This window comes from Pituophis catenifer, unplaced genomic scaffold (assembly GCF_029215685.1).
Source record: "Pituophis catenifer annectens isolate HBS135680 unplaced genomic scaffold, rPitCat1.0.hap2 SCAF_6, whole genome shotgun sequence".
Lineage (NCBI taxonomy): Eukaryota > Metazoa > Chordata > Lepidosauria > Squamata > Colubridae > Pituophis > Pituophis catenifer.
In genome coordinates, this window is record NW_027256886.1 from 49,706,045 (window position 1) to 49,724,251 (window position 18,207).

Sequence of the window (18,207 nt, forward strand, 5' to 3'; positions counted from 1 at the left end):
TTATTACTTAATAAGGTGCTATTAACAAAAACATGAAGGGGAGGCATTCTGTAAGCAAAAGCTCTCCTTGTGTTATGTATTTCCTCATCTCCCACCTGGAAATTAGATGAAACTTTCTAATTGTCTATATTCTTTCAGCTGACATCTCAATAGTGATTTGTGATAAACCTGAAAAAGCAGAGACAATACTGGAGAACTGCAAGCAAGAAAAAATGCCAGTACTAAAGACAATTATTCTGATGGATCCTTTTGATGACAGCCTAAAAGAAAAAGGAATTGCATTGGGAATTGAAATACTTTCTTTTCAAGCAGTTGAGGTATTGGATGAATTTTTCTAAAAAACCATTGCTTTGACTGAAATTGAGAATTAACCTTAAATCTAGAAGAATAAATATGTTCACTACAGTTTCCCTTTGTAATTTAATCTTGAGTCTTAGAACAAGTAATACTAAATGTTATGTTCAAAGACCACTAATGTATTCTAATGCTTTTGGAAGAAGTTGAACTATTTGAGCAATAAGATATAAAAACATGATATGTATGTTCTTTTTTTCTAGTTTTTTAAAAAAATAAAAACACTTGCTCTATGTATTCTTTTTAGTTTTTTTAACCAAAGAGTATAGTATTTGACCTATATAGTTCTGACTGGACATCATGCTGGACACATACCCATCCTCCCCCAAATCTTATACTCATTTTTACAAACATTAATTATCAGGCAGATTTATAATGTTGTCTCTATTTTTTTTAATCTAATCATTAATATCATGCAGTAATTCCTCTCCATTTTGCCTTGCAATATCAAATACAGTACATTATATTGTATTGATTCTTAATAGCTATGATTCTCCCAGAATAGAAGCTTCATAGAAGGATAAATTATGAAGGATAAATTGTCACTTGATATCAATTCTACCATGACTTTAATATTTTAAAAAAAGTCTAACTCTTTACACTTTTATATAAGCAGGGTTCCTTATTAGGCCAACAGTCTTTTAGTCCATGATTTTGTGTCACACAATAGAACAACAGAGGACTTTTGGAGAAACTGGCAAAAGTAGATAGAGTGATATCTCTCTTCTACTATTTCTAGTGTCTTACATTTAGGAAGCATGCCATTGAGAATACAGTTGTTAATTATTGTCTCTAGTTGTTTTACAATAGTCTATATTGGTAGGCCACCATATCCCCAGCAGTGTAATTCAAGCTTGCATTGTGTAATAAACTGTGGGTAGTCTTCAATTTATGATGACAAGGCAGTTGTTAAGTGACCTGTGCCTCATTTTATGACCTTTTTTGTCATTATTAAGAAAATAACTACAGTTGTTAAATGCAGTCATTAAGTGAATCTGGCTTCCCCCATTGGCTTTGTTTGTCAGAAGCTTCCTAGGAAGGTTGCAAATGACAATCCAGGACAATACATTGCCAAGCATCCAAAGTTTGATCATGTGACTGCAGTCATACTGCAACAGTCATAAATATGAGAAGTGGTAATAAGTTATTTCTTCAGTGCTGTTGTAGCCGTGAACAGTTATTAAATGAATGGTTGTAAGTTGAGTACTATCAATACTTTTATTGGTTCTGAGTCTCCTCACATTTAGATATAACGAGCTATCAGTTTGGACTTTTATTTATTTAGGAACATATCATTGAAAATATCTTTCTGAAGTTGCTTCAAGTGCAGTTTTTCTTCCTTCCCCATATAGGCACTAGGAAGAGGCAATTATAGCAAACCAGTTGTAAGTACTAATTTTTCCCTTTGCATATCAAATTTTGTCTATTTATGACTAGGTGTAATATTAAATACCCATTTGGATTAAATTGTTATCTCATTTCAGCCTCCCAAACCAGAGGATCTTTGTGTTGTTTGTTTCACAAGTGGCACAACAGGTGGGTAATTTCAAGGAATGTTAGGCCATGTGTCTTATTTATTTAAAGAATATTTGACCTAGGCATAATAATATATTTACTGATTGAACAAAAATGCTTCTGAAATAGCTTTTATGGCTGCGCTGAGTTCGAGATTCAAAGGGCAAAAATGAATTTTGTGTCTATGGATAGCCCCAGTCAGATGTATCTTAAACCAAGTTTTACACCATGATTGTATGTCAATTACTGGAATTCAGAAAAGATGCAGGTCTTTTAAAGGTTTCTTAACAAAAGTGACATGCATACTCTTAATCTGTTGCTCAGTTTGGACTTTCAATCTGGATCAGCCTTGATAGCTGTTGGGACTATTTATTTAGAAGATTTTGAAAGGTGGCGCAAGAGCCGTGGTTAGAGTGCAGCACTGCAGGCTACTTCAGCTGACTGCTAGCTGCAGTTCGGCGGTTCAAATCTCACCGGCTCAAGGTTAACTCAGTCTTCCATCCTTTCAAAGTCGGTAAACTGAGGATCTAGATTGTTGGGGGTCAATATGCTGTAAACCCTTGGAGAAGGCTGTAAAGCTTGTGAAGCAATATATAAGTGTTATTGCTATTAATGCAGACATGACTTAATAGCAATAGCACTTATTTTGCATTCTTTAAAAAGTCATTTTGTTGTGACTTTGCTATTAGAATCATGCAAATTATTATATAATTTAAAAGTCCTGATTAATTTACTTGCAGTCACAATTTTTAAAAGTATGTTAAACCTGTGGAGAAAAGACAATAATATGATCTGAAGGGCAGATATGGTGGGAGCAGGGGACCACATCATGTTTGGGGAATGCACACTCGCTATCTCCAAGGGATTGCGCGCTCCGGCCCCCAAGGCTCCTCTTGTTCCCTGGGTAGTCCAGATCCTCAGGGCCCGGGTTTTCGGTTAATGTTCTGCAATGCCTTGTCATGGTCTGATCATTCGCTCCTCCAACTGGACTTCTGTACCACTGCCCCCCGCCGCAGGGAGGTGGAAGCGGTTAGGTGGTTCCGCCCCAGGCGCCTGATGGATCCTGATGGATTCCAGAGAGAGCTTGGGCCACTTCCTGAGGTCCTAGCTCACGATTCAGCTGACGACCTGGTAGCTGCCTGGGATAGGGTGGCTGTCGGAGCCTTGGATCATGTTGTGCCTTTGTAACCTCTGACCCAGTGCCGATCCCATGTGGCTCCCTGGTTCTCCGAAGAGCTCAGGGAAATGAAGTGCCAGAAAAGTCGCCTAGAGAGCGGTTGGAGAGCCAGCCGATCCTAATCCGACCGGACACTGGTGAGGTCTTATATTAAGACCTACCTAATGGCGATAAAAATGGCAAAATCTGAGTATTTTTCTGCTCTTATCGCATCATCAGATAATCGCCCAGCCATCCTGTTTAGGGTGACCCATTCCCTACTCCATCAGGGAGTGAGGGAAGACCCCTTACAGGGAAGAGCTGAGGACTTTGTGCAATATCTGTATGACAAAATCGCTCAGATTCGGGAAGGATTGGACTCTGACTGGGTAACTTCAGGCAGGATAACGGAGGCGGGCCTTGAGAATGTCATTTGGGAGGAGTTTGACCCTGTGGCTTCCGAGGACGTGGACAGGATTCTGGGCAGGCTTAGCGCAGCCACATGTTTACTGGACCTGTGTCCCTCCTGGTTGGTACTGGCCTCCCTGGAGGTTACACGAGGCTGGCTCCAGGGGGTTATAAATGCTTCTTTGAGTGAGGGTAACTTTCCCGCTGCCTTGAAGGAGGTGGTGGTGAGGCCCCTCCTTAAGAAGCCTTCCCTGGACCCGGCTGTATTAGCAAATTATCATCCTGTCTCCAACCTTCACTTTGTGGCGAAGGTTGTTGAGAGTGTGGTGGCGCGACAGTTTCCCCGGTGCCTGGAGGAAATGGTTTATCTGGATCCGTTCTAGTCGGGTTTCAGGCCTGGGCACAGCACGGAAAGGGCATTGGTCGTGTTGGTGGATGATCTCTGGAGAGCTCAGGACAGGGGTTGTTCCTCTGTCCTGGTCCTGTTAGATCTCTCGACGGCTTTTGATACCATCGACCATGGTATCATGCTGCGCCGACTGGATGGGTTGCGGTGGTTCTCCTCCTTCCTTTCCAACTGGTCGCAGTTCGTGTTGACAGGGGGGCAGAGATCGACCTTGAGGTGCCTTGTGTGTGGGGTGCCGCAAGGGTCGGTTCTCTCGCGTCTTCTGTTCAACATTTATGTGAAGCCGCTGGCTGAGGTCATCCATGGTTTCGGGGTGAAGTGTCATCTGTACGCTGATGATACTCAGCTGTACATTTCCACCCCGGATCACCCCAACGATGCCCTTGATGTGATGTCCCGGTGCCTGGAGGCCGTGTGGATCTGGATGGGGAGAAACAGGCTCAGGCTCAACCCATCCAACACCGAGTGGCTGTGGCTTCCGGCATCCCGATATAGTCAGTTGGTACCATCGCTGACTTTTGGGGGCGAGTCGTTGGCCCCCACAGAGAGGGCTCGCAACTTGGGTGTCCTCCGGAATACACTGCTGTCTTTGGAAGAGCATATGACGGCTGTGGCCAGGGGGCTTTTTATCAGGTTCGCCTGATCCATTAGTTGCGTCCTTTTCTGGATTGGGATGGTTTATGCACGGTCACTCATGACCTCGTCATGTCCCGCTTGGACTACTGTAATCCTCTCTACATGGGCTCCCCTTGAGGAGCACCCGGAGGCTCCAACTAGTCCAGAATGCGGCCGCACGGGTGGTGATGGGGGCGACTCGGCACTCCTGACAGTGCCAGCTGCACTGGCTCCCAGTGATCTTCCGGGTGCGCTTCAAGGTATTGGTTACCACCTTTAGAGCGCTCCATGGCTTAGGACCTGGGTATTTACGAGACTGCCTTCTGCCGCCAGTAGCCTCCCACCGACCAGTACACTCCCACAGAGAGGGGCTCCTTAGGGTGCCATCGGCCAAACAATGTCGGCTGGCGGCCCCCAGGGGGAGAGCCTTCTCTGTGGCGGCACCTACCCTCTGGAACGAGTTCCCCCGGAGATACGGCGGATCCCAGATCTGCACACTTTCCGCTGTGCCTTAAAGACGTTTTTGTTTCATCAAGCCGGGCTGACCTGACCTAACTTTTTAAATTGTTTTAATTTTAAATTGTTAAATTATGGGTTTTAATATTGGGGTGTTTTAACTGTTGGCCAAATTAATTTAATCAGATTTTAATATTGTTTTAATTTTTGTATTTTCTGTATTTTATCTGCTGGCTGTTCACCGCCCCGAGTTCTTCGGGAAAAGGGCGGTATACAAATATAATAAACATAAACAAACATAAACATAAACATCTTGATTACAAGTGTGTTCTTATCCAGATTGCAGATGTTGCACCCAATTCTCATCAATCTATCCCAGGCACCTGCTAATCTTTTGTAATACTTTAAAATTTCAAGAACAAGAAATAGTGGGAGAGAGATGATAGGCACCACACTTAATTATATAACTAATGCTAATAATAGCTAATCATGCAGAGAATAGTGGATGCTTCAAAGTAAAATTTGGCAACATTTGAAAAAGCACAACTGATATGCTTTTAATCTAAATTGAGTTTAGTCCTCTAGTTTCTGAGAGCCAAGAATATATTTGTTCCAAATATCTTTTTAGGTAACCCTAAAGGAGCTTTGCTAACACATGGAAATATTGTTGCAAATTCTGCTGCCTTCCTGAAGATCATAGAAGTAAGTTGTGATATGTTTTTAACTCTTGTTAGTTCATGAATTTTAGAAGGGCAACTTTTGTGTCATTTTAGAACAACTGAAGTAGCCAGCACTATGATCCCAACTATTGATGCTTCTTTTCTTTCCCCAGAAAACTAATAGTTATGATACATCAGATGTAACCATATCATACCTTCCTCTAGCTCATATGTTTGAAAGAGTTGTGCAGGTAAATGCCTTTCTAAATTGTATTTTCTAAGTTGTGTTTTTCCGTAAAACAAAGCTCTGTGCATTTTTACAGCATGTGCACTGTATATCTGGCACACATAAATTGCAGAATTTCAACTGCATTTTTGTGGCTCTCGTATTGACTCCATTAAATTTTTGGACCATTCCTTGCAGAACCATTGTATATCATTGTCAGTCCTGGAAGCCATCTTTTACTTTGGATCTTCAGGGCTGCCACATTTAGTGCTGTGGATAACTGGGAGGGGGAATTGTATGGAGTTGGAGTCCTTTCGTTGGGGGTGTTACCTGGAACCCTGACAATTATGCTTTTTCTTGATTTTCAAAAACTCTTTTGAGGGTTAATTTAGGCAATACATGCCATTTATAACTTAGACTTAGAGTAACTTTATTGTTACTTTAAATGTATGCTAATTGGCATACATTAAAATAAAATTTTGTTCTCAAAGGGTCACCACTTCCAATATACGATCAAACAAACAAATAAACAAACAAAATGCATACACCCACCTGCCCCCACATATATTATATGACACAGAAAAACAATACAGTATAGTTCGGATGTATACATGTACATGTCGGGTGGGTTTCTACCGGTTCACCCTGGTTTGGGCGAACCAGTAGTGGTGGCGGTGGGAGACTCTGCCCACCTGCCTAGACGTGAACAAAAATGCTTTGCACATGCGCAGAAGCACTGTGCACTCACAAAGCAAGCACACGCACCCATGCACTACCGATAGTGAACCAGTAGCACCGGGATTTGAATCCCACTACTGGTACATGACAAGAAAAACAAATCTTGTGAATTTATCAGGCGGATGGCATGGGGAACAAAGCTGTTGCAGAATTGGGTAGTCCTGCTAGAAATACTTCGAAATCTCCTCCCTTTCAATTTCTGATTTGCCTTTAATACCAAACATGTGAAGGCTTTATGTAGATTAGGTCCCTTGGTTACAAAAAGGGCAAAACTAGTTCTTCCCAATGATTGAACTGTTAGAGTTACATCTTTAATCTATATGATCTGAAAGTGGTTTCCTAATAATACTCTTTGTTGCTATAATCAATGATCTCCTTTTCTCTCTAATCATGCCATCTCTATCTAATTTGATTTCTGGATATCAACTAACTCTTACCAAATGGAAATGCATAGGTTTGTAGAAGGTTGAACTCAAATCTCTCATTGGCTTCTAGTCTATATTATACAGCTTTGGAGGACGAGTGGGATTCTTCCAAGGTGATATTAAACTTCTTGTAGAAGACATGAAAGCACTGAAGCCAACAGTATTTCCAGTAGTGCCCCGGCTGCTCAATAGGATCTATGACAAGGTAAAACAATGTTCCTATGCGAAACCATCTTGCCTTGAACAGCTACAGTTGCTAACAAATATGGTTAGGTTTATATGCCATGATAATCATGTATTGACAGAAATAGAAACATATTTTTTCTGTTGTTACCCCCATAAATCTCTACAGAATTAAGGTCTTAGAAGAGAATATATGTAGCTCAGGTCTTAGCTACGGAATCCTCAGTACTCTCTGATCTTGGTTGTTTGCTTATAGACATTTTATTACTGGACTAGGTAACATTATCAATGCTAGTGAGTGTGAGGTTTGCTTTCTGTTTAAATACAGGAGCTTGCCCTGCCAATATTGGTGGGGATGATTTTCTCCTTGCTAGTTCTTTGGTTAGGATATTATTTTTTGATTGATTGCTTGCTTGCCTGGTGTTAATACCCACCCATCTGGGAGTTGGTTGCTGGAAAGAATGTGTTCATCAACCTTTGCCTCTGTACCTACTTTCAGTTTATGGACAAATACACTAACAAATCAGAGGAATATCCATGGGATCACTAGTCTTAATATTTATAGGAGATATTGTAAGCTGCTAGAAACCATAGCACTCTCATGCATACAACCCAAAATATTACTCTGAAATATTCATCAGAATAAAAAAGAACAACTAGAGCGTATACATGAAATATCAAGTAGCAGTCAGAAAACACAATGAAAACTCCTTCATCTCGTAATACATTGCCAGACTGAGCTAAAATATCAATTGGGAAACTGTGATCAGCCTAGACTAAAGTAGACTAACTAAATTAAAAAATGTTAGGGAATGCCTGGAAGCTTGCTATTGGACAAATTATCCATTAGACATATAGTGATAAATCATATTTACACATCATTAGAAGAAATAGTAAAAAAGTAAGAAGGAAACAAAAAAGACAGAACACATCCTCCCCAGCAACCAATGCCCAGATAAGCAGGGATAATCACCAGGCAAACAATCAAGCAGAAAACAATGCCCTAATCATGGAACTATCAACAAGAAAGCCATACTCTACCAACACTGGCTGGCAAGTAACTTTGTACAAACAAGGAGCAAACTTGCATTGATGATGTTACTTGGGTAATGAGACACCTGAAAGCAAACAACCAAGCTCAGACAGCACCAGTGACTCCACAATTAAGGAGTTCTTGGGGAATGGTGTGAGAAAGGAAGAATTATAAGATTCATTGCTTAATTGAGTTCATACCACAAATTAAGCTATATTTTACTGATGATTTGTTAAATCACAACTAGTTTGCTTTAAATAATATAAATGGTTATTTGCAAACTACAGTGGTTGGATTTGTAAATACAGTAAATCAATCAAAGCACATTATACTTTAGGGCAGTGATGGCGAATCTTTTCAGTTTCAGTTTCAGTTTTATTATATTTTTATACCGCCCTTCTCCTGGGGGACTCAGGGCGGTGTACAGCCAGGATAAAACGCACAATATAAAAGTTAAAAACAATTTAAAATTATTAAATAGTTTTGGCCGAACATCTAAAATACAATAACCCATTAAAAAATATTTAGGCCAGCCCTGCTTGATGGAATAATAATATTTTAAGGGCGCGGCGAAAGGTATTGAGGTTGGAAATCCGAAGAATCTCTGGGGGCAGCTCGTTCCAAAGGGCAGATGCTGCCACAGAGAAGGCTCTCCCCCTGGGGATCACCAGTCGACACTGTCTAACCGACGGCACCGTAAGGAGACCCACTCTGTGGGAGCATACTGGTTGGTGGGAGGCTATCAGAGGCAGAAGGCGGTCTCGTAGATATCCAGGTCCTATGCCATGGAGTGCTTTAAAGGTGGTGACCAACACCTTGAATCACACCCGGAAGACCACTAGGAGCCAGTGCAGCTCACGCAGGAACGGTGTTACATGGGAGCACCGAGTTGCCCCCATAATCACCCGCGCGGCCGCATTCTGGACCAGTTGGAGCCACCGGATGCTCTTCAAGGGGAGCCCCATGTAGAGAGTGTTACAGTAGTCCAGACAGGAAGTGATGAGGGTATGAGTGACCGTGCGCAAGGCGTCCCGGTCCAGAAAGGGATGCAACTGGTGAATCAGGCGAACCTGATAAAAAGCTCCCCTGGCCACAGCCGTCAAATGGTCTTCTAAAGATAGCTGTGAGTCCAGGAGGACACCCAAGTTGTGAGTCCTCTCTGAGGGGGCCAAGATCTCACCCCCTATAATCAGTGATGGAACCAACTGACTATGACGGGACACCGGGAACCACAGCCACTCAGTCTTGGAGGGGTTGAGCCTGAGCTTGTTTCTCCCCATCCAGATCCGTATGGCCTCCAGGCACCGGGACATCACTTCAAGGGCATCGTTGGGGTGATCCGGGGTGGAGATGTACAGCTGGGTGTCATCAGCATACTGATGGTACTCCACCCCGAAACCACGGATGATCTCACCCAGCGGCTTCACATAAATGTTGAATAGGAGGGGTGAGAGAACCGACCCCTGTGGCACCCCACAAACTAGGCGCCTCGGGGGTCGATCTCTGCCCCCCTGTCAACACAGACTGCATACGGTCAGAAAGGAAGGAGGAGAACCACCGCAACACAGTGCCCCCCACCCCTAACCCCTCCAACCGACGCAGCATGATACCATGGTAGATAGTATCAGAAGCCGCTGACAAATCTAATAGGACCAGGACAGAGGAGCAACCCCTGTCCCGAGCCCTCCAGAGATCATCAACCAATGCGACCTATGCTGTTTCCATGCTGTACCCAGACCTGAAGCCCGACTGGAACGGATCTAAATTTAGACACTGAGTGCCCAAACCACGCACATGCATGCCCAAACTGAAAGGTGTGTATGCGTGCAAACGTGTGCAGCCACAGACATGCACATTCGTGATTGATTTACTGTATTTACAAATACAGACATGCACGAACGTGCATACATGCACACATGCAGACATGCATAAATGTGTGCATGCACGGACATGTGCGAATGCGGACATGCATGCATGTGCAGCAGAGACCTGAAGACCAGCTGGCCGGCAGGAGGTGGGGCATCCCAATACCAGCAGCGTGGCAGGTATTGGGATGCCCCAAGCAGGTAAGATCTTTTTCTTTCATGAGTTTCTGTTTCATCGTTTGCAGGGAAACAGAAGTTCATGAAGGAAACACCATGGAGATCTGACCTGGGGCGATAGCGCATGTGCCAGGAGAAAGGGCCCTCCGTGCCATAGGTTGGCCATCTTGGCTTTTGGGTATTCATTCAAATAACACTGGCTGTATTGTAGTCAGATTCAGATTTTCTCTAATCACTTATAATTAACCACTTGATACAGTAAGACAGTTTTAAATGAATGATAAATTCACCAATTCTCTGGTCAGCTGTATCAACATTCCATTCCGATTAGAAAAATAATTGGATATAGGGAAGCACTGGTATCAATGCATACCATAAAGTAAGAACTAAGTTTATTTTTGTGAAAATCAAGTAGCTTTTCTCATTATGTGAACTAATCTTTTGCAGATTCAAACTGGTACCCAAACAAGATTCAAGCGACTGTTGCTAAATGTTGCTATAAACAGAAAACTTGCTGAAGTGAAGCAGGGCATTATCCGAAACAATAGCATATGGGACAAAGTAGCATTTCGCAAACTTCAGGTATATGTTCCTCTTTACATTTTATTTAATTATTTGCTATTAAATTTATAAGTTGCCCATCTCTCCAGAGGCAAGTCTAGGCAACTTACAATCACTCAAATAAAATGCAATATAAAATATTAAAGCAATAAATAGGGATATTAAATTTAAATTTTAAATTCAGTTAAAATAAAATTGATCAGGATGAAGAAGGAAGAAGCAAAGTATGCACTGGGAGGAGGGGGGCGTTATATCTAATCTACTTTTGTCAAGGTTAATCAATACAAGGTATGCTATAAAAAAACTTACTGGTATGCTATTATTTCTTTCGAAGGTGCTTGACATCCTGATTCTTTTTTTATTGCTTGACAGCAAATCACAGGTGGAAAGCTGAAACTAATAGTAACTGGTGCTGCTCCAATATCTCCATCTGTCCTACAGTTCTTCAGAGTGGTCTTTGGCTGTCATGTAAGTGCAGAATTCTGAAAGGATGGGTCGGCTTTCCAGTTCCGTTAATGCTGATCTCTGGCTAAGAGGTGCACAAGGCAGTAAAGCAATGATTGACCTGAAATGGTGATGGTGATCAGAACTATTCAAGATTATATGCTTCAGTTTTAATGGAATTGTCACAGAACTGGCACTATAAAAATATGTGAATTTATAACATTGTGGATTGAGTTTGGTTGAGCAACTGCATTATTAAGTTATTGTTTTTTTTTAAACAGGCCTATCAGCCAAAGCTCTGACAACCATGGGATCACTAGTATTGTTGAAAAGCTGATATTGCAGTCAATGAAAAGCTACCAATCCCTTGGCTTTTCTCTCTAAAAATAAGTGGGCAGTAGGCACAAGCCAATTGGTTTTCCCTTTTCCCATATTCCCAAAATGGTGATAAAAGGTTGTAGTTTGATGAATATTTACATTTTTTTAACCTAAGATGTTTTTCTTACTGCTGCTTCTACTGCCATGGAAGTACTGTTATGTTTGTTTCATTGATTTGATTTGTATGGCCATCCATCTCAGCAAATGACTCTCGGCAGTGAACAATCTCAAAATAAATTGAAAGCAAACTGTCATCAAAGCTACAAAAATTAAAATACACAGTAGCAGACAAAGATAATACTATTAATGGTTATTCACACAACCAGAAGATGGGACCCTGTGCTGTTTCAGATAGTGAGTTATAGTGAATTAGTTACCTTAAGGATTAAGAGCTGTCTCCTTAAGAGATTGCATTGTGGGAGGGATAGAGAGAGATTGCATTATGGGAAATGTAGTCTATGACATGTGACCAAGTCTGTGTGTCTGAGTGGCCACTGAGGCTCTCTGCCTGGGTGCAGAACAAAGACCCGGCCATTTTGAACTACCACAGAAGAGAGAAGCGTGCTTTCTGAACAGGGGGACACAACTATCGTCATTTTACACTAAGAAATGGCATAGATTATGAAATCCTTGGATGAACCTCACCTTGACTCACCTTGATTGTAAATCTTTGTGTTTGAGGATACCCAAAATAAATATAACCTGCATGAAAACCTGTTTGCTAGAGTTTATCTGCCTGTTCCCAGTGGACCAAAATACCTGGGGAACAGAACAGACCCTTTATTTTGACAGTATAGGGTTAGATTGTAATTTCTGCTAAAGATTTAATATTAAAACAATCTTGTCTTGACCTATTTTAAAAACACTGAATTGCAGGTGGATCTCAAGAACTGTATAAATCAAGCTTTTGTCTTCCTAATCAGATTGCAGAGGCATATGGTCAAACAGAATGCTCAGCTGGCTGCACGGTCACAATGCCTGGAGATTGGAAAGCAGGTCGGTTTCTTAAATTTTCATGTTAGGACCATTTAGAACTGAGGAAATTATTTTGGAAATATATGAGTTATGCTGGTTTTCAAATGAGGGTCAGAAGATAATATTAAAGTGTGCTTGTAGTTTAAGTGTGTGTAGGATTTTCCATTGGGAACTGCAGCTTTTAATCCTATTCTAATAAATTTTACAAAATTTATACAAAAAACCCATCAGTCACATAGATTGTCACACTCTGTTTTGGATTGTGTTCTTTAGGTCATGTTGGACCTCCTCTACCCTGCAACATCATAAAACTTGAAGATGTCCCAGAAATGAATTATTTTGCATCAGATAATGAAGGGGAGGTAAGTATATTTTTTCTAATATAACATTATCTGAATTTAACTTTTTGAACCAAAAACAATTGAACAGTAACACCGTGTGCATTTCATAGGTGTGTATTAAAGGACCAAATGTATTCAAAGGTTATCTGAAAGACCCTGAGAAAACAGCAGAAGCAATCGATAGCAATGGATGGCTTCATACTGGAGATATTGGAAAATGGATGCCGGTAAGCAATTAATAATGGAATGTTTTGGTTTCTACATTGTAGTGTTAATAATTGTAGCAAGTAAGTTATAGAAAATATCTTAAACTGTTTTCAGGTGCTTAAAAGTATTCCTTTGCAAAGGAAATTACTATTATACTTGGAATATTTAAGATAAAATGAGATAATATCAAAGGTAGGCTTAGTCTTCATATTTCCTCCTTTTTGTACAATAATATGGATTACCTTAAATAGGAGCGACATTTACTGTAATGAAATATGAAATCTGACTTTTAAGTTTTAAGTTTAGTAATGATAGTTCTCTGAAATGCTTCATAAATTGTCTTTTACTTATAATCACTGTTTTCCATTGCTTCCATCTTTCCTCCCCACCAGTACATACATACATTACACATCCCCAACCAACCAACCAACCAAAGAAAAACTTAGAAAGATATAACATCTGTATAATGTCTCTGGATTGGAAACATCTAGAATATTATTATTTTTTGTTAAGACCTGAAGTGGTATAAAGGAAGAATATATTTCAAGAATATCTACCTTATTTAGTGCCCAAAGTTCATTAGATTTTTGACTGGTAAACTTTTTTCTTCATTTTCTGTTAGTTGAGACAAGGGCCTAGTAATCTGTATATCAGTAGGGGTAAAACGAACTCTTTAACACAACCTTATTTATAATGGTTAATTTATAGACTTGTATGGCAACTAAAGATTGATATGAAGATTTCAAATATTAAATCATGTCACAACATAATTATGACCACCTTAATGTTAATTGTAGGTAATCAGGGCCCAATGTATGACTGATTCTGACAAAAATAAAGGGTATCTTAACTAGGTGTTTGGAAGTCTGGCTCAGAAGTCTGTGTGTGGCAAAGCAGTAACTGCAAGTTGAAATGAAGTTCTCTGTAACTGTATATGTTACAAACATAGATTGATCTTGGAGATTAATGCTTCTTTTGCATGCTAAGTGGTTTCTTGTGTTAACTATTAAGCAGTAACTATTTGGAAGCCATTTAACGTATGCAAAAAATCCCAGTGCCTAAAATATCAATTCCTGGGGTCTCCTTAGCAAAAGAAACTGACATCAGTTTCTAATATTGAATGGGAATGCTTTTGGGAACCTTAAAAGCTAAATATTGTAATTATCTTCTAAACCTTAAATATTGTAATTATCTTCTAAACCTTGCATCTTACAAAACCTGAAATTCAACTGTTAAGTATCATTATTAAAATAAGCTTCTCACAAGTGTTACAGGGCACAGTAAGAACATCTCTAATTGATTCTATTTTTCTGTTGTATGAATTATCAATTCCCATTTTATGACATTCTTTTGTAGAATAATGTATTGAAGATAATTGACAGAAAAAAGAATATCTTCAAATTATCCCAAGGAGAATATATTGCACCCGAAAAGATTGAAAACGTTTATATTAGAAGTTCTTCTGTAGCACAAGTCTTTGTGCATGGAGATAGTCTTCAGGTAACAACATGTTCTTTTGGGAGTTCTACCTTGACTCCCAAAGGCTGTTCTCTCCATTGCAAGATTACTTTTCAGTTTTTATTTATGGCTTTCAAATAAATGACATGTTCAAACAAATTTTCGCCAACATATGAAATCTCTTTCCAAAAAAGGAGGGATTTTGTATGTTTCAGAGAATATCTTGAGGAGAAATACTTTCTTTTCTAAGGTGACTAAAATTTGAATATGTTCTTTGCTTCCTAAACAGTCTTTCTTGGTGGGTATAGTAGTTCCTGATGAAGAAACTCTTCCAGCATTTGCAGAAAACCTGGGAGTAAAAGGTTCATTTGAAGATCTTTGCAAAAATTCAGTAAGTGGACATACATTTTACTTTATAAAAAATTAAAAATTCCTTAATTTGTAAGATAAAAAGGTTTGAGCTAAATTTTATAATAAAATGTTATATAAAGTGTTAGTTATTTAGGTTCACAAGTCACACAAGCTACAGTATGTTTATTTGATTTTGGATGAACACATTATAAAGACATCCACTGTAGCTTGGCAAATATAGTTCAGTGATTTCAATAGGGACACTATCATGCTTTAGCATAATGTATAAAATGTGTCAGTATACACAGTAGGAGAAAATGCATGTCCTGAAATATCATTACTTATCAAATCATCAGAGCAGGAACCACTTATGATTTTTGCATTTATTTATGCCATAAAAATTGTATAGTTGCCAGATTGAATTTAAACAAAATAACTAGAAATTGGAGAAAAAAGGTTGTCCAACAGAACAGTGATCCTAAACCAAGATTTAGCATTCCAAAGTGACATTATAGAATAGACCAGAGGTACCTTGAGGTAATTATAGTTTAGGACTATAATAAGCAGTAACCTGAACTGATTATTTAATTACAGGTAGTCCTTGATTTAAGATTACAACTGGGATTAGAATTTCTGTTGCTAAACAAGGCACTTGTTAAGTGAGTTGTGCCTGACTTTATGACCTTTTTTGCCACAGTTGTTAAGTGAATCATGTGGCTGTTAAGTGAGTCCGGCTTCCCTCATTGACTTTGCTTGTCAGAAGCCAGTGTGAAGATGGCAATCACATGACCCTGAGATGTCATAAATTACATGCTGGTTGCCAAATGCCCAAAGTTTGGTGACATAGTTGTAGGATGTAGCAATGCTTATAAAGTGCAAGAACTGGTCATAAGTCACTTTTTCAATGCCGTTGTTATTTGAACAGTCCTAAATGAATGATTGTAAATTGAGGATTACTTATATGTTTTGTGTGTCCCTGTAACACGAGTTGATAGTTCTTGATATCTCTAATATGAAAAAATAAAATGATGTCTTTTAATTGACAAAAGCAAATCTGTACAAGGAAAAATATGAAATATTGGTGTAAACCAAGTTCATCTTAATGGACTAAGGTATGAAAGAAACAATTTCCATGAATATGCTGACTAGGAAGAATTAATTTATAGAAGTAATTTTAATGACATTTCTTAGCATTTATCCTAGAAACATTTCAAGTGGAAAATTTAAATTCCTTTAATTATTATACCATGCAGAAAGATTAATCTGATCGAACACTGGTGCATATTAAGGTTGCATATTAAGACCTACCTAGTGGCAATAAAGACGGCAAAGTTTAATTACTTTTCCGCCTCTATTGCGTCATCAGGGAATCGTCCGGCCACCCTGTTTAGGGTGACCCGCTCCCTGCTCCATCCGGGAGTGCGGGAGGATCCCCTGGAAGGCAGGGCAGAGGATTTTGGACAATACCTGTATGACAAAATCACTCAGATCCGGGGGGATTTGGACTCTGACTGGGTAGATCAGGGCAGGGTGACGAGGAATAGTCTTGAGAATGTTATCTCGGAGGAGTTTGATGGTGTGACTCCCGATGATGTGGACAGGATTTTGGGGAGACTTAGTACGGCCACATGTTTACTGGACCCGTATCCCTCCTGGTTGGTACTGGCTTCCCGGGAGGTTACACGAGGCTGGCTCCAGGGTGTTATCAACGCTTCATTGAGTGAGGGTTACTTCCCCGCTGCCTTGAAAGAGGCGGTGGTGAGGCCTCTCCTCAAGAAGCCGTCCCTGGATCCGGCAATATTGGCCAACTATCGTCCTGTCTCCAACCTTCGCTTCATGGCGAAGGTTGTTGAGAGTGTGGTCGCGCGACAGCTTCCACAATTCCTGGAGGAAACATCTTATCTAGATCCGTTCCAGTCGGGTTTCAGGTCTGGGCACAGCACGGAAACGGCATTGGTCGCGTTGGTTGATGATCTCTGGAGGGCTCGGGACAGGGGTTGATCCTCTGTTCTGGTCCTGTTAGACCTCTCAGCGGCTTTTGATACCATCGACCATGGTATCATGCTGCACCGGCTGGAATAGTTGGGGGTGGGAGGCACCATATTGCGGTGGTTCTCCTCCTTTCTCTCCGACCGGTCGCAGTTTGTGTTGGCAGGGGGGCAGAGGTCGACCTCGAGGCCTCTCGTCTATGGAGTGCCGCAGGGATCGGTCCTCTCGCCCCTTCTGTTCAACATTTATGTGAAGCCGCTGGGCGAGATCATCCGTGGCTTCGGGGTGAGATATCATCAGTACGCTGATGACACCCAGCTGTACATCTCCACCCCAGGCCACCCCAACGATGCCCTTGAAGTGATGTCTCAGTGCCTGGAGGCTGTGCGGATCTGGATGGGGAGGAACAGGCTCAAGCTCAACCCTTTCAAGACTGAGTGGCTGTGGCTCCCGGCATCCCGATATAGTCAGTTGACTCCATCACTGACTATTGGGTGTGTGTCCTTGGCCCCCACAGAAAGTGCTCGCAATCTGGGAGTCCTCCTGGATATGCAGCTGTCCTTGGAGGAACATCTGACGGCTGTAACCAGGGGGACCTTTTATCAGGTTCGCCTGATTCGCCAGTTGCGGCCCTTTCTTGATCGGGATTCCCTGTGCACAGTCACTCACGCCCTCGTCACCTCTCGCCTTGACTATTGCAATGCTCTCTACATGGGGCTCCCCTTGAGGGGCACCCGGAGGCTCCAGCTGGTCCAGAATGCAGCAGCGCGGGTAGTGATGGGAGCAGCATGGCGCTCCCATGTAACACCGCTCCTGCGCGAGCTTCACTGGCTCCCGGTGGTCTTCCGGGTGCGCTTCAAGGTGTTGGTTATCACCTTTAAAGCGCTCCATGGCATAGGGCCTAGCTATCTTCGAGACCGCCTGCTGCTACCGACGACCTCCCAGCGACCCGTGCGCTCCCACAGAAAGGGCCTCCTCAGGGTGCCATCAGCCAAACAATGTAGGCTGGTGACCCCCAGGGGGAGAGCCTTCTCTGTGGGGGCACCTACCTTCTGGAATCAGCTGCCCCCAGAGATAAGGAGAATCCAAGACCTCAGTGCCTTCCGCCGTGCCCTTAAAACCCACTTTTTCCAGCAAGCCGGGCTGGCTTAGGAAGAAATTTTTTTAAAATTTTTAAATGTTTAATTGGTTTGTGGTTTTTTAAATTTTGGGCCAAATTTATATAGATTTTAATTGTTTTTAATATTTGTATTTCATGTTTTTAATTCTGGCTGTGCACCGCCCTGA

At 41.2% G+C, this 18,207-nt stretch overlaps 1 protein-coding gene across 1 annotated transcript in view; it reads left to right on the forward strand.

Annotated features, from left to right (window-relative positions):
- ACSL5 (acyl-CoA synthetase long chain family member 5) overlaps positions 1–18,207 on the forward strand; it is a 38,283-nt gene that overhangs the window by 18,238 nt on the left and 1,838 nt on the right. Inside the window, exons 6-18 of the mRNA XM_070946284.1 lie at positions 139–317; positions 1,707–1,739; positions 1,839–1,890; positions 5,539–5,612; positions 5,743–5,820; positions 7,029–7,163; positions 10,664–10,798; positions 11,150–11,245; positions 12,523–12,595; positions 12,848–12,936; positions 13,026–13,142; positions 14,479–14,622; positions 14,870–14,971. Of these exons, the coding sequence (XP_070802385.1) occupies positions 139–317; positions 1,707–1,739; positions 1,839–1,890; positions 5,539–5,612; positions 5,743–5,820; positions 7,029–7,163; positions 10,664–10,798; positions 11,150–11,245; positions 12,523–12,595; positions 12,848–12,936; positions 13,026–13,142; positions 14,479–14,622; positions 14,870–14,971 (1,307 nt within the window). The remainder of the gene's footprint in view (positions 1–138; positions 318–1,706; positions 1,740–1,838; positions 1,891–5,538; positions 5,613–5,742; positions 5,821–7,028; positions 7,164–10,663; positions 10,799–11,149; positions 11,246–12,522; positions 12,596–12,847; positions 12,937–13,025; positions 13,143–14,478; positions 14,623–14,869; positions 14,972–18,207) is intronic.